Source organism: Poecile atricapillus, chromosome Z (genome assembly GCF_030490865.1).
Source record: "Poecile atricapillus isolate bPoeAtr1 chromosome Z, bPoeAtr1.hap1, whole genome shotgun sequence".
Classification (NCBI taxonomy): Eukaryota; Metazoa; Chordata; class Aves; order Passeriformes; family Paridae; genus Poecile; species Poecile atricapillus.
The window spans coordinates 136,420,669-136,439,934 of record NC_081289.1 but is presented as its reverse complement, the minus strand read 5'-3'; the positions used below and the strand labels follow the sequence as shown (position 1 = coordinate 136,439,934).

At 53.2% G+C, this 19,266-nt stretch overlaps 4 protein-coding genes across 4 annotated transcripts; all 4 read left to right on the top strand.

Moving 5' to 3' along the window:
• Positions 1-1,871: 1,871 nt before the first annotated feature.
• LOC131592809 (avidin-like) lies at positions 1,872-3,393 on the top strand. The gene is made up of 4 exons (XM_058864600.1): positions 1,872-2,032; positions 2,116-2,329; positions 2,748-2,868; positions 3,197-3,393. Exons 1-4 carry the CDS (start codon positions 1,961-1,963, stop codon positions 3,237-3,239), a joined length of 450 nt encoding a protein of 149 aa, XP_058720583.1. The 5' UTR covers positions 1,872-1,960; the 3' UTR covers positions 3,240-3,393.
• Positions 3,394-4,308: 915 nt separating this feature from the next.
• Positions 4,309-6,423, top strand: LOC131572661 (avidin-like). Its single transcript, XM_058825919.1, has 4 exons — positions 4,309-4,319; positions 4,884-5,067; positions 5,681-5,894; positions 6,299-6,423. The coding sequence occupies exons 1-4, from the start codon at positions 4,309-4,311 to the stop codon at positions 6,421-6,423; spliced, it is 534 nt and encodes a 177-aa protein (XP_058681902.1).
• A 3,190-nt stretch (positions 6,424-9,613) lies between these two features.
• LOC131592806 (avidin-like) lies at positions 9,614-11,737 on the top strand. Its single transcript, XM_058864596.1, has 5 exons — positions 9,614-9,738; positions 10,601-10,717; positions 10,819-11,032; positions 11,377-11,497; positions 11,579-11,737. Exons 1-5 carry the CDS (start codon positions 9,664-9,666, stop codon positions 11,610-11,612), a joined length of 561 nt encoding a protein of 186 aa, XP_058720579.1. The 5' UTR covers positions 9,614-9,663; the 3' UTR covers positions 11,613-11,737.
• A 4,231-nt stretch (positions 11,738-15,968) lies between these two features.
• On the top strand, positions 15,969-17,650 carry LOC131592810 (avidin-like). The gene is made up of 4 exons (XM_058864601.1): positions 15,969-16,084; positions 16,590-16,803; positions 17,206-17,326; positions 17,486-17,650. The coding sequence occupies exons 1-4, from the start codon at positions 16,013-16,015 to the stop codon at positions 17,583-17,585; spliced, it is 507 nt and encodes a 168-aa protein (XP_058720584.1). The 5' UTR covers positions 15,969-16,012; the 3' UTR covers positions 17,586-17,650.
• Positions 17,651-19,266: the final 1,616 nt, after the last annotated feature.

The window sequence follows — 19,266 nt, the reverse complement described above, 5'->3', positions numbered from 1 at the left end:
GACATTTTGAATGCACCATTGTTTTTCAAGGCTGACTCAAACCCCAGTTTGAGCAGCAAGTTAAATTGTTCATTAACTGCTTCTTGCTATTATTCACCAACTCTTATTTTTCACAAGACCCTGAAGATTCATGGGTTTTAAACCACAGTCCTGCTGATTTTTAACTTCTTCGGTGTGTCCTGCTTTGGATTTCATCTCTGCCTGCTGGTTGCCCCCACTTCCTGCTGTGCCAGGGCCCAGGCACGGCATTGCAGAATTTAGTTGTGGTGATGATTGCCAGCTCCAAGCCACTTTGCTCTCTGATCTCCGGAGGGCACAAACCCCATGGAGACACCTTGGTGCTCAGCTGAGACCAGATGAGAAGTCTGCCTGCTTGAGCAGTGAGCTGAGTTCATGGACCACCCTGAACCTACAAGATAAGCCACAGGGATTGTTAAGTACAAGGAAAATAAAGATTATGTGAACAAATAAACAATATTTTTTGTGTGATGCTAAAATAAACCTACAGCTGTGATTGAGCTGTGGGCTGCCATCAGCAGCACAAAGACTTTGTGTTGTCCATCTGCAGGATTCTGGTAGGAGCTCCCTGAACCATGGTGATGGAGAGGAGGTGATGGAGAAGGGATAATGTGTGCCCCTCCTGCCCTCTGCAAATGTTCCAGACTGACCTTACTTGTTATCCCAAACATTGGCAATGCTCTGCGCAGCACCTTCTTGCCAAAAAACAGTCAGAGCAAACAGCAGCTATGTGGGAAAACACACTTTGTTATGCAACTGATTTCTGAGACAGCAAACACAGGGGCAGGAGTGTCCAGCGAGCACCTGGCTCTCTCAACAGGGACCTCTCCTAGGTAGGATGCAAGAGAGCTGCAGGGCTCCTGCAGGGAGGAGAAGGGGGTGTGGAGATTCCAGCAGCAGAAATACAATGCTCTCCAGCCTGGATAGCAATGCATTTTACTGTCAGAGAGAAACCAGGACTCAAATGTGAAATTTAAGAGAAAGCAAAGGCTGAGAAAAATTAAAATAAATATTGTTTATTTTTGAGATATTGCAAAGAGCTGCCTTGTCTCCAGTTTACAAAAAGTATTATTTTCTGGTGAATAGGCTCCATCAGCTTTTGCTATTATGACTGGGGGAACTAAAACATGTATTTTAGGAGATTGCCTTGAAAACCATTTAGAAATGGGTGAGAAACTCTGGGCTGAATCCATTCACTTCAGCCTCCCTGGCCAGCAAATATAACCTAAGGGGAATAATGCAAATATGTTCTTAGAGTTGTCTAAGAATCCCTGTGTAAATACAACTTTGGTCAGTATTATAATCCAATGTCACAGATATTCAATGAATGTTTGCTTTTCATAAATTAAATAAGTTCATTCCAACACAAACCAGTCTGTAAAAACAACAGCTTAAAATGCACGTCAGACCTTTGTAAACCCATCAGTATTGGGTGGAGGGGGGTGGGGGTGTGTGGGGGGTGAAAGCTGAGTCCCAAAAGAATCTGGGTGGTGGGTGGGTTTGCATGAGCATGTCTGGGTGAGGAAGAGCAGGGTGAGCCATGTACTGCAGACAATCCTGAAACCACCAGGGTTAAGGATCCTCAAGACCAGGGCAGAGAACTGATGTGTCAAATGGGTGACAGAATGGACAACAGCTCCACAGAAGGGATTTTCCCCACTGACCATTTCCCGGCAGTCACTGATCAGCAGGAGCCAGGGCCTCCCTGCAAGGTGCCAGGAGAGCAAGGATGGACATTTTCAGCACTCGCTTCTGGTAATGCTTGCTGCAATTACCCCGTTGTATGGCAGGGAGCCACAGATTTGGAAACACCCAGATTGCACAATGCCCTCACCAGAGCTGCCACCCACAGCCCTGGCAGCAATAAAAAGGAGAGGGAGCAGGAGCATCAGCAGACACCTGCAAGGAGGACATCCCAATCAACTCTCCGCCTGCTGCAGAGATGGTGCAAGCAACTCCCTTCCTCCTCGTGCTCTTCCTGGCCCTGGGGGCTCACGGCCTCTCTGTGAAAAAGGTACCATCAGGGTGGGATGCAGAGGGTGGGGTGGGCAGGGGGCTGTGGCTGCAGGCACCAGTGCTGAGTTCCTTACTCTGCAGTGCTCCCTGACCGGGCGCTGGGTCAATGACCTGGGCTCCAACATGACCATCATGACGGTGAATGCAAATGGTGACTTTGCTGGCTCCTACCACACGGCTGTGTCAGCCACCTCAAACGAGATCAAGCTGTCACCACTGAAGGGGACCCTGCAGAAGAGCCCTAACCAGAAGGGCCAGCCCACCTTCGGCTTCACTGTCAACTGGAGCTTTTCAGGTACTTCTTTCCAAGCCTCCTCATGGTATCCTGGACCTCCCCTGCCCTCCCTGTTCTGCTCTTGAAGTTTTTCTGCCCTGCCTGCAGTGTCCCTGCTGATTCCCTGCCTTCCCCTGCACCATCCCCACTGCTCTCCCTCTCCCCTCCCTGAGGCTCCCTCATCCTTGTCCCTGGAGCTCCTTGCTTGCTCTCAGCTCCCAGTGCCAGGGTGCAGCAGAGGCAGCAGGGGCTGAAGCCGGCGCTCTCTGCCCCTCTCCATGGGACACCCGCTGCCCTCTGAGCCCTCCTGCCTGCTGTCCCCATCCCCGCTGTCCCCAGAGGCTGGGGACAGCGGGGCTCTGCTGTCCCTTGTGCTGGGCCAGCCACTGACCTGCCACCCCGGCCACACTCTCCTCCACCTCCTGTCCTGTCCCCACAGACTCCATCACGGTTTTCACGGGCCAGTGCTTCGTGGATGAGGATGGAAAGGAGGTGTTGAAGACCATGTGGCTGCTGAGGTCACATGTGGAGAGCATCAAAAGTGACTGGAAAGCCACCAGGTGAGCCCTCTGTCCTTGCTCTGCACAGGTCCCCTGTGCAACACCAAGGATTGGGGATATCACAAGTGAGAAGGTTAGGTTTCTTACAGAGCCACTCTCACAGGTGTTTGCAAAAGCAGGTTTAATACCTGTTTTAAAAGCACAACTTAACAAAGCTCAGTGGCAAGGTTCCCTTGATTGCTTTGTGCATGGGTAAAATGCAGAAAGGAAAAATACCATCCCCTGGGGTCCTGCCAAGGTGCACATATGGTGGGGGAATGCAGGGCTGGGTGTGTGTTTGGACACTGTCACATCCCTCCCTTACATCTCCTCCTCTGTGTCCCCACAGGGTCGGCATCAACGTCTTCACCCGCCTGCCCACACAGGAGTGAGCGCGGTGCCGGGGGGTTCCCAGGCCAGCAGCAGTGCCAGGGCTGTGACCCCCTCTCCGGCAGCACCACCTGCTTTCCCCAATAAAGCTTTGCTGCAAATACAGCCTCCTGCCATGTTGTTGCAAAACGTGGGATGAATAAAATGTTAAAAAGATTTGTTCTTTGATGTTTGATCTTTTTTTTGCTTTCAAGCCTAATTAGCAAGAACGGAGATTTGGTCTGTGAAACAGAGAGCAGCAAACAGGCTCTAAGCTGTGTCCTTGTGTTAGAAAGATATGTTACTTGGTGAAATTGCCTTGTTAAGGTTTAGGTCTTGCTGGGCTTTAATGATCTCAGATCTGGGTGGAGGTTACAAAACCTGGGATGAACAATATACCCCTGGTAATGGACACAAAGTGTGCAGAATTTACGGGACACTTGGCAAAACCCCCGAGATAAGAATAAAACTAATAAGGACAACTGGATCAGCAAATACTCAGTGCTGAATCAGCTCTGACTGGGTATGTTAGGGTTATTGAGACAGGGATGACTGAGAGATGTTGTAAAAGATGGTTTATTGTATAACCAGTCTCATGGAAGGATGAAACATTTAAGATGTTACATCCAACACCGTCTTAATTTTAGTCACAGTGTCTTTTATAAATTTCTTAGCCAGTCAACTACTTCCACAAAGCTCAATAATAACCTTTTACACCAAACATTGACCGTTTTGCATTACATGGCTCTACCGCAATGCATCCTTTCTTATCCAATCATATAATGCACAAACTTACACAACTACATCTTAAGCTTCCTACTAGCTCTATAACAAGTTCTATTGCTAAACTTATAAATTTCTCCCTATTTTGCTCAACATATATTTTCACTTACATAAAGCTTATGTATGTATGCCACTTGCTTAAAACATACTTCTGCTTAAACTATAAACCCACATTCTTGCTTCATGTCTGTGTAACTTCATTGTTCCAAATCTTCAAGTCTTTTCCAAGTTCTTAGGCCAAGCTTTGTATCCCTCTCTATCTCTGAGCCTGTGGACACAGCCTGAGCTTTCTGTGCCTCCATTTCCCACATGGGTGGAAGGTAAATTCTGTCAGGGGCAGATCAGGACTTATGGCCTACTGAATCAAGAAGAAGAGGAACTCAAAAGAAGAGGAAGGCTGAGCCTGAAGATTAATTAGCATCAGACACAAGAGAATACTTAGCTGATAGGAGAGAGAATAATAATTAATAAGAGAACTAAATAACTTGTAGCCAATGAACATTAATGCCTTTGTTTGCTAAAATGTGTAAATAGCAAAATGTTTTGATACCTGGTGTGCTTGATCTTTGGAATAATACTGAGGACCCAGGCTTGTGGAACTAAAATAAATAACCAATGTCTCTCTTGGGTGGGTAATTACTGCCTTGTTATGCACCAGGTAACAAATGCAATTTTTCTGGACAATTCTCATGCACACACATTCCTAACACCCACCACAGTGTCCTTCTGTCACCATACCTGAGGCACGTCCCCTGCTGTGACACAGTGTCCTCCTTTGCAGCCCCCCCCCCCCCCCCCCCCCCATCCTGGTCCTTGGGACCCCCACCTGGCCAGAGGAACAGGAGCCCTTTCAGCCATTCAGTGGCCAGTTTCCCATGTCTCAGGCCCGGTTTTGGTGGCCACTGCCCAGCCACAGCCCCCTCTGCTATCAAAGGGGCCGGGTGGGCACGGGCAGCATCGCAGGCAGGCCTGGGCACCACGCACAGCCACCACCACCATGGGCACCCCAGGCTGCTGCTGCTGCTGGCCCTGGCCCTGCTCGTGCCCCGTGATGCTGCAGCCAGGCAGGTAAGGGCAGCTGTGGGCAGAGTCTGGCTGTGCTGAGCTGTGCTGAGCTGCAGCAGGGGGGGTGAGGGGCTGCTCACACAGCTGTGCCATCTCTGCAGAGCACTGGGAATGGCCAAGGGGCTGCGTGCTCCTGCTGTGCTTTCTGATGCCACTCTGTGCTCTGCTGTGCTGTGCCACAGGCTGCTGTGCCATGCCATGGCACCTCTGGGGCGCAGTGTGCAGGGCTGACAGGGTTGCATGCTTTTACCATGCCACGCTGTGCTGTCCTGTGACACCCCAGCACAGTGTTTGTCTGCTCCTGTTGTGCCCTGCTGTGCCGTGCCATGCCACACTGCAGTGTCCATGACCAAAGAGGCTGCCAGCTCTGGCTGTGTTGTCCCTGGGGGCACTGTTGGTCACCTACCACTGCAGTAGGGAGGTACCCAGTGCTCCAAGCTCTGCCCTGCCCTGCCCAGGGAGGGAGAGGTGCTGTCCCAGCTGGTGCCCATGTGCTGGTCTCACTTGGCACCCAGAGGGGACATGGGACACACATCCCACTGCTTGGGGAGGCTGGGGTTGGGAGAAGGAGTGGCTCAGCACTGCCCAAGCCGCTCACACGACCCCTGGTCCCCAGTGTGACCTGCAGGGCCTGTGGAGAAATGAGCTGGGCTCCAATGTGACCATCTTGGCCACAAACACAACTGGGAATTTCTCAGGCTCCTGCCACACCGCAGTGGCAACCACTGACAAGCAGATCCTGGTGTCACCCTTGCAAGGGATTCAGCAACATCCCAGTGCCAAGAGACACCCCACATTTGGTGTCTTCACCATGCAGAGGCAGTTCTCAGGTACAGCAGTGACAGTGATCCCCTGCCCATGCTGGGAGCAGGAACCCCCCTGTCTGGTGCCCCAAATTCCCTGTGGCACCCAGAGGAACCCTGGCTGTGGGCATAGATTGGCCACACATACACATTCCTGCCATGGGAAGAGCTGTCTCTGGTGGGTTTCAGGGTCTGGAAGGGGTGATGCTGGTGTCCATCTGTCTGTCCAAGGGGCATGGCAGGGCTGATGCTCAATTCTCTGTCCAGGTGATGTAGTCCCCCTGGCCACTCTGGCAGGGAAGTCTATCTCTCTGTCCAGGGCATGTAGCAGGTGGTGTTTGTCTGTCTGTCTGCCAGGATCAGGTGGCCCAGGCCTCCCTGTCTTGAGGTGCAGGATCTCACCCTGCTCTGCCTCTCTCAAACCTTGCCAGACTCCACCAATGCCTTCGTGGGCCAGTGCTTTGTGGATCAGCGTGGGGAGGAGACACTGGAGACCGTGTGGCTCCTGCGGGAAAAGGTCCTGTCACACAAGGACACCTGGAAAGCCACAAGGTGAGCTCTGCCCCTGCCATCTCACCCTGCAGCCCTCCCTCCCATCCTGCTGACACATCCTGTGCTGCCTGCACCCTGCTGTCCTTCTGCATCCCCAAATCTCCCCACTGTCCCAGTCCCAAGCTCCTGGCAAGGAAAGACACCCTCACCTTGCCCTGCTTCTTCCCGTTGCCTCCCAGCAACATTCTGGTGGGGCTCCCCATTCCCACACTTGCTGCCCTGACACATGGAGCCAAATAAACCTTTCTCCACTCAGCAGAGAGCTGTGTCCCTTGTGTCCCTGGTACACAAGCAGACACTCCGTAGCCATGGGGAGAGCAAGGTGCTGGTGGGGGGACAACAGGGAAGTGTTTTGAAGGGGCTGGGAAAGACGGGGTTGGGGGACAGTAGCTGGGTAATTCTGCTCACTGATCGTGGCTTCAGGCCTCAGCAGGTGCCCTCTTGCCTGTGCACCCATTTGGGACATTCACAGGGGCCCTGTGCAGGGTGGCTCCAGGCAGCACCCCCAGTGTGGGGCAGCAGGATACCCCACAGCTGAGGGTAGGGGTGAAAGCTGCATGCAGGCAGCCAGGATTCTCACCTGGCCTCATCTGGTGTCTCTGCTTCCCTCTCTTCCCCATCTTCTCATCAAACTCCATTTCCTGCTACTGTTCTGGTTGGGAGTCTCTGTGCTGCATGCACATATGGGGGAGAGCTGGGTGCCAGCTCTTACAGAGAGGAATGTGGAGTGTTGGGGTGGTCCAAAATCCAGGCTAGATGCTGGAGGGGGATCAGGAGAGAGACCTGGGACTCCAGGGGAAGTTACTGGGCAGACCAGGTGGCTAAAGCCAGATGCTGCAGGAGTACCTGTTGGTACGTATGACGTATGCAGGTGTACATGTAGTTTCCACTGACTGGCTGTCACCTAATCAGTAGCAGGATGGAACAGGATACAGGTCCTTTCTGGTGTTCATATTCACAGGATGTTATCTGAACATTAAACTTTATTTTATCACCTTATTAGGAAACAAATCAAACAAAGGTCAAATGCCCTTTGCACGGGTTGAAGACTACACCTGACTAATCCGTCATTTCAGCAGCTCATGAAGTTTCCAACTTAATGGAATACCTAATCTATGATGCACAGCTCCTAATTCCTGTTCCTGAACACCACAGGGAGAAGCTGTGTCAACAGGGAGAGGACCAAAAGGTGTGAAGGGCAATGCTGCCTGTGGGCTCCAGGGCCTCTGGGGCAAGAGAATGCTGGATGGGGAAGGGACTTTGGGGCAGAAAGCACACAGGGCCCCAAGAAAGTGTCAGGGTCTGTCTGCCATCCTCTTCCTCTGACAGGGTGCCTGTCCTTCCCCAGCCTTACTCAGCCTTTGCTCTTTTCTCTCATTCCCTGCTGGCCCTGGGACTGCACCCAGAGTGCACAGACCTGAGACTTTCCAGGGTATGCTTGTACTGACTGAACACAACTGGCTGATGTGCCTGGTGGTCCAGCTTTTGGTCAAAAGTCAACCTGCATCCTCATCCTCACCCTTGCATCCTCATCCTCATGCCTGTATTTTGCACAGAGCCCTCAGTTCATCCCCACTGATCCTTGGCACTGTCCTGGTTGTGCTGGGCTCATTCTCCTGCTTCCCCTCCCCAAACGCCCACTGCAGCTGCCACCAGCACCATAAACACCCAAAGACTTCTCTGAGTGGTCTGTGAGACTAAAGCCTCGGGACTCTGTCTCTAAAGGACACAAAATGATTCACACAAACACCTTGCAGTGTTAGAACAGGAAAGAACCTTTATTCTCTGACTCCAATATTTAGATATTCTCAACAATGACCAGGGATTGGATAATTAAGTTACCGCCTTCCCCACCACACTGGTCATATGAAATGTCCATCAAAAGGCATTTCTTAGAAGGAATGTGTAAATAACTTATGTTTACAGGACTTTCATGGGAAAGTAACTAAAGCTATGAAAACATTATCAGAAGGTTTCGTTTTCAGGGTGACAGGACCCCAGTGGAAGTGGAGGCTGAGTTTGGGAGCCCTGCACAGCAGGATAAGAGGACACTGAGAACCATGTTGGCTCAAGATATAATTTCTGTGGTTTCACTACCCCCACAACTGCAAATACCCTGACTCCTGGTTTCTCTAAAGAACACAGTCAGCTGGACAGAGAATGATGCAAACATTGTGCTTGCTTAATAAGGAAACTGAAAGTAAAACTGTGGCGTTTACAAGAAATCAGCACTGGATGTGCCACCCTTATTGCATCACAATCTGTGCTCATCAGCTGTCCTAATTATCCCACATCCCGTCCCTGACCTTGCCGTGATCCTGCCCTTTTATTGACCTTTCATTTGCCTTTTCCTCTTGGCTGGTACGTGCAGGCTGGGCTGCTCACCTCCAGCCTGCAATGTCTTGCTCTTGCTGTTGGGGCAGGTTTGCTTCCTTCATCTTCCAGTCCCCTGGACCCACTGCAGATCACCTGCTGTCTCTGAACACATACCTTGCCCAGCCCTCATGTCCTTCTGTCCATCCCCTGCAGTGACCAGAGGGTGCTTTGGGACACAGGAGCTCCTGCAGGGCAGGATGGAAACTTAGACCCAGCCCTCAACCAGTAGACATGGGGCTAAAGACCCCCAGGCTGGGTGATGTCAGTGGGCAGCTCCACACGACCCCTCCTGCATCCCTATTTTACCCATCCTCATCCCTGTGTCCATCTCTCTTCCAGTCCTCTTGCCTGTTTCCATCCCTGCCTACAATCCCTCATCACTGCCCCCATCTCTGCCCCGTCTCCATTCCTCCCACCCTTGCTTCCATCCCTGTCCCTGTCCCTGTCCCTGTCCCTGTCCCTGTCCCTGTCCCTGTCCCTGTCCCTGTCCCTGTCCCTGTCCCTGTCCCTGTCCCTGTCCCTGTCCCTGTCCCTGTCCCTGTCCCTGTCCCTGTTCCCATCCTCATCCATGTGCATATCCCGCATCCCTCATCCTTGTCCCCGTCCCCATCCCAATTCCCCTTTCCCATCCCACCAAATCACCCTTTTCCTGTCTTCATCCCCAGCCCTGTCCCCACGCCATTCTTACCCTTGTCCCTGTCCCCGCACCTCTGCCCCTTTTCCTTTCCATTCCTTGTCCCAGTACTAGTTCCTCCCTAGGTACCGCCCGGGGCTTTCCCGGAAAGCAGCGGCGGAGCCGAAGAATAAATCTGTGAGTCACTTGCACGGCGTGATTCTCTGTTCCCACTGCATCCCTAGCTGCATCCCGATGAGCCGCCGCCTCCTCTCCGTTCTCGCCCTGCCCGTAGGGGTGTCCGTGGCCGCGGCCGCGGCAGGCTTCCAGGTGGGAGCTCCTGCAGGAGACACGCGTGGGAAACTCGGCTCCGGGGAAGTCTGCGCGGGAGCACTCCTGGTGATCCCGGTGCTCGGGGAGGGACAGGAGTGGGAGACTCGCCGGAGGGGTGGAAGATGATATGGGAGCTGCAGAGTTTGTTAGGGGTGGGACACGCGTGGAAGACCCACTCGGCAGCAGGAGGATCCCCTGCTCCAGCCGGTATCCAGACGGGAACCCCTGCCGGGGTGAGGGAAGTGATGCTCCATGGTTGTCCGTGCGCACGGGAGGGATGTGCACGGAGATCCCTGCACTGGTGCAGGGAGCATGCCTGTGGAAATCCCCCACTTCCAGGGAAATTGGAGGGAAACTGGGGAAGGGGAAGCATGGGGACCCTGCCCCAGAGGATGACTTGCCCCTGTCTAGGACGGCACAGTGTGGGAGAGAGCAGGCAGCGCCTGGAACTGCAGGTGGGGTGTGCAGGGCTCTGGCTGAGACGGAGCCCGCTGTGGACCTGAGGGCTGTGCCCGTACCAGTGAGCTTCCCTGTCGTGCTACATGTGTGCTGAGCACAACACGGCTACCCACAAACACGGGCAAATGTGCCCCGGATTCACACAGCTCACTGCCAGGGCTACAGCGGGGGTCCCACCTGTGTTCCTGCCTGTCCAGGGCTCCCACCTTTTGCTTTTCCTCTTCACATCTCCCCTTTGCTTGGCTTACCCCAGCTTTTGGCCCTCTCGACGTAGCTGAGATAGCAGAAACTTTATGAACCATGTCTTTTAAAAATGAGTGCTCGAGCACTCTCAGGACTCCAGAAACACTCTGCGCTGCTGCCATCCACAGCCTGACCCGTGTTTTTGTTTTTTTCCAAGCTCCTCTGCCTGGGAGGTGAGCACCCTGGAGAGAAAAAGGCCAGTGAGAAAGAGGAAAAGGCAACCAAAAGCAGGTGGTGTGGGAGCTGCCTGGGGAAAGGCACAAGGGATATCAAGGTGAGTGCCAGCACCCTGTGGGCACCGGGGGCTGTGGGCAGGGGGCTCAGCCCCTAAGGGCTGTGTACAGGCAGCCCAGGGACATGTCTGCTTATCCCCAGCCGTGCAACCTGACTGGCTGGTGGGAGAATGATCTGGGCTCCAAGATGAAAGTGTTCAAGGTTGACAATGACGGAACCTTCTTTGGCGAGTACCACACCGCCGTGTCAAGCGCCAAGAAACCCATCCAGCCGTCCCCACTGACTGGCTCCCAGCACCTGGATGAGGATGGACAGTGCACCTTCGGCTTCACTGTCAACTGGAAGAAGTTCTCAGGTGTGTGGTGGCATGATGGCTGTTGTTGGATGGGGTGGTGGGATGGAGAGGGGAATTCAGGCAGGTCCCAGTGCTCATCCCAATCCCTCTGTTCTCTCTGCTGTCCCCTGCCTCTCCTTCGCTGATCTCTCCCCACTCTGGATGGTGTCTGCAGACAGCAGTATACCTCCCAAAACAAGGTCTGGGTGAGGCAGCACGGAAGGTTGCTTTGCTCTGCCACACAGCATTTCCCTGCAAATATCAGGATCTACTCAGGCTCCATGAGCATTAAACCCACTGTTGTCTGTGAAGCTCCAGAATCAGCTGGGGTCCTGTTGGGATGCTAACAGCCACCCTTGCTTTAGATTCCACAGCTGTCTTTGTGGGCCAGTGCTTCAATGGGGATGATGGGAAGGAAGTCCTGCACACCTCCTGGCTGCTGCGGGAGAAAGTCAGCTCGGAGACGGATGACTGGAAAGCCACCAGGTGAGCTAAAGTACCCCAAATCCATCTGGGATCCCTATCCTGCTCCTGGCTGGGCACCAATGGGCTACTGCTTCCCCACAGGACTGGCCGCAACACCTTCACTCGAGCGGACTGAAAGGAGGGAGAAACATCTTACTCTGGCCACACTTGGCAGGCAGGAGTCCCCTCAGCAGGATCAGTGTGTAGCAGCATGCCTTGATGTTTCCAGCTCTGGAGGAATATTTTAAAAAAACAAATAAAATTAAAGATATTTAAACACAGCCTTGTGCAGTCTGTGGATATGTCCCGGAAAAGCTGGGCTAAAACGTGGTGGAAGGTGGGTGGAGGATCTCATTCTGTTATTTTGGGAAGAAACTGTCCCCACGAAAACCCATTTTCCAGCCCAAACAGGACAGTGCATCCCCAAAGTAACCTTCTGACAGTAACTGTGACCAGCACTCACTCTTTCCTGCTGAAAGCCTAGTGAGTCTGATGGGAGGATAAGCTGAGGAGCTCTTCTGCATCCCAAAAACCTGGCTGGGAGGCCCTGGCTCTGACATGGTCCTTAAGCAGGCAGGTGAAGGGCCTTGGCTGTGTCCACACTCCTGAAAAGTGCCAAGGGTGCTCTGTACCAGCCACACAGGGACAGTAGCTGCAGTACACCCCGCCCAAAACTCTTCTTAGGAGTCATGTGATTTACTGAAGAGCTACTGACCAGCAAATACAGCCTCTCAAATCTCTGCCAGTGAACTATGTGACTAACCAAAACAGGCAGTGCTTTAGGCACTTGGGCAACCCTCTAAGCCAAAGCAAATTATTTCCAGGAATTCAGTTCTGGGTCTGAATCTGAAACTTAGTCCTTGTGTCTTTGATTCTCAAAATAACCCAGGACAGTGCTGCATGTCCTGAGCTGGCTTACTGCCTGGGATTTGATGGACTTAAAAGCAGGACTGAGCTGCTGGGGCTGCTACTCCCACTGCTCCCCTGGCTTTTCTGCCACAAATGCTGTGGGTGGGAGAGCTTTGCTAGCAGCACATGTGGCTTTAGCAAGTTTGCCTGCTCTGTGTTTTTACCTGCCTTGTGACCATCTAATTTGCTTCTCACTTCTTTCTCCCTGGGGCTCACCTTCTGCTTCTAAAGCAGTGCTGCTGTTCCCTTCTCGGTACCTCACTTTCATTCTCCAGCTTTTTCAGTTCCCTTACAGCATTTCTGACCAGAATGCCTTTACAGCAGTCCTCTGCTATGCATTTTTGTACCTGCACAGGTTTTTACATGCTTTTAGAGGAGGCTGAGAACTGGGAAAGTGAGAGGCAGAGGGACCACAGGACTCTGCTCTCACCTGAAGCATGACCAGCTCAGCAGTGAGGCACCTTGCTAAGCCTTCAACCTCACTGCATGCATCCTCCTGACCTCATTATTGCCTTCATGCCAGCATTTCCCCACGGCAGGGCTCTCCCGAGGCTGCACAGCGTTCCCAGGGTGCTTCAGCAAGGCAGCAGTGCTGCCCACAGCTGGAGCATCCTGCAAACCCCAGCAGACAGCAACACTGCTGGTGAGAAACACGTGAGAGGCAGAGCTATTTCCAAGGCCAGTGCCTACATCAGAGCACCCAGCTAGGATGCAATCCATCCCTGGCACACCTTGGATTTGGGGTGGCAGGTGATAGGACATGGTGCACCAGGGGTGCCCACAGGCATCTGGGAGTGGTTAAGGATGGGGATGTTTCTCCATGGACATTCAGCATCCCTCAGCTCTGGGTTCTATTCAGCTGCAAACCCAGAACCATTTGTTTCTTTCTAGCATGGCCTCATCAGCAAGGCAAACGTGACCAGGGCTTTCCCTTCAGCCCCACTGCAGAAAACCCACTGTTTCTGCTGCATGACAAGCTTTGGTCAGGGTCATTCACACGCTGTGAATGCCCCCAGGGGCAGGGGGAGCTGGTGGAGGCAGGAAGCCCCTGAAATCACATGAACATGTCTGTGTGGCACAGCTGTTCACACACACAGTGTATCAGTTAAAAAAAAGCCCAAAAACTGAATCTATTTGCATCTTGGTGGGATGATCCTTGCATAAGAATGAAATCCCTTCTAACAGATAGGCACTGTTAGAATGGAGAAGGAGTTTCAACTGCAGGGGTCCTCCAGCACTTACATGTCTTAACCACATGTGGAAAACTGTGCTGCACAACCGTTTCTGCGGGGACTGCTCCTGTCAACCGTTCACAAATGTCTCAACACTGAACAAACTGGTGCCCAGCATCTCTCTCAGTGCAGCTGTTGAGGCACCTAAGCAGATGGAGGCAAGGAATTCCCAGGTCACTCAAGGGACTGCACCGTTGGTGGGTTTGGGTGCACCAAAACCTGGTACCCCTCCACTAGTCAGCAATGACAAAAGAGTAAATGTGGTTTTCAAGCCATAACTTCACTGATTAATGAGGACACATAGCTCCCAACCCCTCCACCATTTCAGCCTGGCCCTCTGGTCAGGACCACACATTGTGCTCTGCTCTTCTGCCTCTCTCCGTAGCCCTGTTCCAGCTGTAGCCTTGCCAACCACAGACTGCCAACCTGAGAGAATGGAGGAGCTCCTTAGTTATGTTCTCAGCCCTTCCTGGGGCTGGTTTGGAACCAGGGCACACTCACAGATGTGCTCTGCCTCCCCATCCTACAGCTGGGTGCATCAAATTTGTCAGTATCACCCCTTCTGTGGATGGAGGACCTGCAGCTTGTCGAGCTTGCCCCACATGACACAGAAGGTTGCTCGCTTCTGCCACCCTGCCCCACACAGCCTGTGCTGAGTCCCCTCCACTGCACTGCACCCTGACCAGGCAGTGGGCCACTGACCTTGACCAGGTGACACACTTGATGGATCAGAAGAGCCAGCCCACCTTCAACTCTCAACTAGAGCTTTTCAAATGCTTCTCCTTTCGCAGCCCTCCTCCTGTATTCTCAGAGCTCCTCCAGTCTCCACTGAGGTGTCCTTGGAATATCCCTGCCCTTCCTGTGATGTCCAGCTCAGCTGGGCTCATGCCACCATGCCCTGCGTATCCCTTTCTTGTTCAAGGTCCCAGCAGGACAGCAGGCTGAGGAGAGAAACATCACCCACCCACAAGCAGCCTTTCCCACTGACAAACTGGGTGCCTAAGAGGGACAGCACCATCCCAGCACTGTCTCACCCCATCCCTTCACAGACTGCAGACTCCATCACCGCCTCCATGGGCCAACGCTTCATAGATGGGGACAGAAAGGAAATATTGAGGACGACATGGATCATGCAGGATGAGGCTGATGTGCTCGAGGATGACTGGAAAGCTACTGGATGGGCTGCAGGGCACTTGTCCATCCTTGCTCTGTACCGGGGCTGCCCCTGTGGTGTTGCATGGAGCCCATGGGGGAGTGCCAAGCCCTGAGTGCTGGGAGCCAGCTGGGTACAGAGCAAGGGAGAGCAGTGTCAAGATCCAAGGGCTTTTGCAGCAAGTCCGCAGGATGAAAGTTGAACACAGCTGTATAATTTTTTCATTAAAGGCAAAGTGCAATTTGAACATAGTATCGTGCTCCCTGAGGAGGAGGAGACTGGGTTTCCTTGTCTTCAGGCCCAGGAAAGATGAGAATGACGGTCAAAGTAGATCTCGTCCCTTGTGCTTGGGCAGGGGCCAGAGAGGCACCTCATGATCTGGACACAGCCAAATGCCACTTCTATCTTCCCCTGCAGCACTGGGAGTGACATGTTCACCTGGATAGAGTGGTATCTTGGAGGATGTCTGTGCCAAGTGCCAGGCAGTCTGAGCACCCCCATTACCGTCTTGCACCATCAGGAACTCCTTGGGAAGGGTCAGACAGGGCCCTGCACAGCCTCAAAGCATCATGCATATGGCATCACCTCCCACGGCATCAAGGGAGGCACTGTGCACAGAACATAACCTCCCACAGGAACAAGTAAATTTTACCATCTACATATCTTCCAGGAAAGCCCTTCTGCACTTGGGAAGAATGACTGATTCAAGAGTTCCTGCTGCAGTGACAAGTCTTAGTTCCCAAACCCAAGGAAAGCCCAGCACAGCAAGGATGAAAAGCAGTTTAGAAAGAGCAGCAGACGTTTACAGTGCAGGAGGGGTGCCAGGGCTGAGCCGTGCGGGCAGACACGTCAGCAGCAGTCAGTGCAGCGGAGCACAGCTGCCCGGTTGCTGCAGCCTTGTGTTTAGGTGGCAGCACTGGGTCGGTGGCAGTGGGACAGTGTCAGGCCGTGCCCGCCCCCAGGGCTCCAGCACTGAGCACGGAACGAGGTCGGCAGAGCCTCTTGGACAGCGGATATGAAAATCATCCCTGCATCCCCACCTCCCCGCACAGCCGTGCTCATCCCTGCGTTCCTGCGGCGCTGCCCAGGTCAGGCAGACCTCCTCACCTCACCTGGCCTGGGCACGCTGACATCGGGACGTGGCAGCTGCCAGCCCTGGTGGCTCCGGTTACAGCCCTATAAAGGGGTTTGGGATGCAGGGCAGAGAGGGAGCTGGGTCGGGTATTTCACAGCCCCGCAGCCATGGGGGGCGGCGCTTTCATCCTGGTCCTCGCCGTGGCCCTGGCAGGGAGTGTTGCTCCGGCAGAGAGGAAGGTACGGGATGGGACGCAATGGGAGCGTGGCAGACATGGCACTGGGATGCAGTGTGGGCAGCCAGGAGCTCTCCCTTAAATACCGTTTTAGGCTTAGACGAGCAGTAGAGCTTTGCGAGAACCAACTCCAGGCAGAGAGGGAGGTATCCCTGGATCACCCTCAGCCACCTGGTACCACCTCCAGAAAGCTTTGTTCCTGTGGGGGAACCATGCACAGGGCATTCCTTCCCCTGGGGTTTGTGCCTGGAAGCACCATGAATGTGGCATCCCCTCTGACATCTGTGTCTGGGTGTACCGTGCATGCTGCAGGGCTGGGACGTTCTGGCCTTGCTCCCCCGTCCTCTCAGCAGCACCTGGGGCAGCATTTCCCCAAACTAGCATTAGGGATAGCCAATGCCCTGCAGCTGCACTCACAGCAGGGCTTGTGGCTCCCCTGGTGTGGGGCAGCAGCAGGGATGGGGTCCCCCTGTGTGGGGGACAGAGGGTATATGGCTGTATTCCTTCAGTGCCAGCTCAGCGGACTGTGGAGGAATGACCAGGACTCACTGATGGAGATTTCGGTGTTGAGGGACAACGGGGACTTCCAAGGACAATACCTCACCCGAGTCACCCTCTCCGAGGGCTGTGCCCAAATCTCCCCCCTGAGGGGTGCCCAGCAGCAGCTTGGAGAGGAGGGCTGGCCCACCTTTGGCTTCACTGTGAGCTGGGATAAGTTCTCCAGTAAGTGCTGGGGCACCTGGGCATGGCACAGCAGTGTCAATGGAAGCCACACATGCAGCCAGCGGGAATTTTCTTTTGCCAGGAATTCAGCTGGGTGATGCTTTGGTGCAGCTAAGCAGCAACACCTATGCAGCATGGGGCTAAGGGGCAATGCTGGCCTTGAACAGGGGAGCCCCTCCTCACCCAACACCTTTGGGGCAAATACGGTGTGTCCAGACCTTGTTAGCACAAGTGGTGCTGCAAATCCTGCCTTGTCTGAGGGAGCCACAGGGAAGAGCAGGACCCCCCAGCATGGTTTGGTGGTTGTGTGGCCATTGGAGCAGGAACACTGTCTGGGGGGACAGTGGGGAAGGGGCAGCAGCCAGTTTCCCCACAGATCTCCCAATAAGTCCTTCTTCCCAGATGCCACCACCACCTTCGTGGGGCAATGCTTTGTGGATGCAGGTGGAAAGGAGACGCTGAGCACCATGTGGCTGCTGCGCGAAGCTGTCGGGTCACTTGAGGAGGACTGGAAAGCCACAAGGTAGTGGGGGAATATGAGGGACACTAATCCCACAGAGGAGTCCTTGCTTGAGGGAACTCGGGGAACATCTAGGGACACCCTATCACTGCTGTGAGTGCTGACAGCTCTGAGCAGGCAGTGTCTGTAGGTCATTCCACAGGAGCTTTCAACTTCTCGCAGGGTGGGCAGAAATGTCTTCACACGCAAACGCACCACAAAAGGAAAGATCCTGACGAACTTGTCCCCTCCCTGTGAGGCTGTGCCTTCACCAGCCCCATGATGGGATGGTCTGGCTGCAGCCTAAACCCCCAACAAGGCAAGAAAAACCTGCCTTTCAATTGAGAATAAAACTTAAAAATCATCAGTTGTGGTTGCCTTTTCTTAAAGTATGTCCTTGCTACACCTTCTGTCCCCAAAGATAGCCCTGCTGAGGGCAGGTCTCACCACTGCCCTTCCACAGGGACACCTGCATCTCTCCCCAGTCCCACCTATCTCCCTCCCTGGCCTCATATCCCATCTGATCTAAACCCAAACTTCCACACTGTGTCATCATTCCCCACCTGCCTGATGGTGGCCGAGCTAGCAGCAGCATCCTGAATTCAGCTCACTTCCTTGTAGTGCCTTCATACCATTCCCACCAGACCCTTTCCAGTACTGGAACTCCATGCTTTGTTGGACTGGGCAATGGAGGCAGCATTACCACTAACTTTGAGATGTTGATTAAGCACTTTATTTGTGCTGTATAGCACCTCAAGTAAAATGTGCACAAGTTAAAGCCCCCAGTCCATCCCATTCCCTCACCCTGGATTACACTCAGGGATTTTCCCTTTCTCTACCACTGCATTTTTGTGGTGCCTATTTGCCTCTGTGGACACCTGCCAAACTTAGTCAGCTCTTTGGCACAAAGCTTTTGTCAGGTCCGTGGGTGAAGAGGAAGCCTCTTGTGGAAGAGTTACAAAAACATCCCAGCCCCAGGCATGAGAGCACCGTGGCCACACAGTCCATCAAGCCTGGCCCTGCTCTACTGAAGCTGCAGCACAGTGCCATGAAGTGGAGGGATACCTGCCACCACCTTGGGACTTCTAACAAGGTGGCTTGTCCCTGCCAAACAGCACAGAAAGGCAGGAGCTCTTTCAGGCCAAAAGAACAGAGTGTGACATCCAGGACAGCAGTGAAAGAATCCCCAGGGGGAATGTCTCTGGGTCCCTGTGATAGGCCATGAACTTGGGACTGAAAAAGACAAAAAGGAGGAGGAATGTATTAGGAGAGGGGTGTTTTCTACTTGGCCCAGTTTTTGAGACTACCTAGATGAGAGAGAGATGTGTTGAGCGCAGGGTGCCAGGATGTGCCAGGGCTAGCAGTGGGTATTGAGGGGTGACAGTCCCCTGCCCCCAGTTTTCACACTGCAGCCCTGCTGCCACAACCTGCCCCAAACACTGCTGCCTTGGAAACAGCAGGTGTTGATTCAGCTGAATCCCACCAGAATTTTCAGCATGCCTGCTCCAGGCATCACAGCAAAGGCACGGCTCAGGAAGACAGGGACACTGCACGTTGCATTTTTCACATCAAAGTCCTTTAAAGTAGCAAATACAAGGAAGAAGTGTGAATAGAGTGCTGGTTATCATGCTCTGTGTGTTTAGCAAACACACTCACTGGGACCTCAGTAATGCTGCTGTGGTTACTTCTTCCTCTAACTCTCATAAAAGTAAAAGCAAAACCGTCAAAATCTGCAGCTGACCCACAGAAGAGGATGGAGAAATGTTACTGCTGCTAAAATGAGTAAGCTTTCCCGTCCGTGCAGTGCTGCAACACCCTGGACAGACATTGGCACCAGCAAAGCAGGAAGGGAGTAAATGTTGAAATAGGTGGTAATTTCCAGCCTCTGTGCATGGGAGGCAGATTCCCAAAGAAGGTATTGATACTTTCCAGACTACTATAGGGCCTTATAAAAAATTGTGTCC

Coding starts and splice junctions, on each gene's coding strand:
- LOC131592809 (XM_058864600.1), top strand. CDS start 1,961: ATGGTGCAAGCAACTCCCTTCCTCCTCGTGCTCTTCCTGGCCCTGGGG. Junction 2,330..2,747: donor TGTCAACTGGAGCTTTTCAG/GTACTTCTTTCC, acceptor CTGTCCCCACAG/ACTCCATCACGGTTTTCACG. Junction 2,869..3,196: donor AGTGACTGGAAAGCCACCAG/GTGAGCCCTCTG, acceptor GTGTCCCCACAG/GGTCGGCATCAACGTCTTCA.
- LOC131572661 (XM_058825919.1), top strand. Junction 5,068..5,680: donor GTGATGCTGCAGCCAGGCAG/GTAAGGGCAGCT, acceptor CCTGGTCCCCAG/TGTGACCTGCAGGGCCTGTG. Junction 5,895..6,298: donor CATGCAGAGGCAGTTCTCAG/GTACAGCAGTGA, acceptor AAACCTTGCCAG/ACTCCACCAATGCCTTCGTG.
- LOC131592806 (XM_058864596.1), top strand. CDS start 9,664: ATGAGCCGCCGCCTCCTCTCCGTTCTCGCCCTGCCCGTAGGGGTGTCC. Junction 11,033..11,376: donor CAACTGGAAGAAGTTCTCAG/GTGTGTGGTGGC, acceptor CCCTTGCTTTAG/ATTCCACAGCTGTCTTTGTG. Junction 11,498..11,578: donor GATGACTGGAAAGCCACCAG/GTGAGCTAAAGT, acceptor GCTTCCCCACAG/GACTGGCCGCAACACCTTCA.
- LOC131592810 (XM_058864601.1), top strand. CDS start 16,013: ATGGGGGGCGGCGCTTTCATCCTGGTCCTCGCCGTGGCCCTGGCAGGG. Junction 16,804..17,205: donor GAGCTGGGATAAGTTCTCCA/GTAAGTGCTGGG, acceptor CCTTCTTCCCAG/ATGCCACCACCACCTTCGTG. Junction 17,327..17,485: donor GAGGACTGGAAAGCCACAAG/GTAGTGGGGGAA, acceptor AACTTCTCGCAG/GGTGGGCAGAAATGTCTTCA.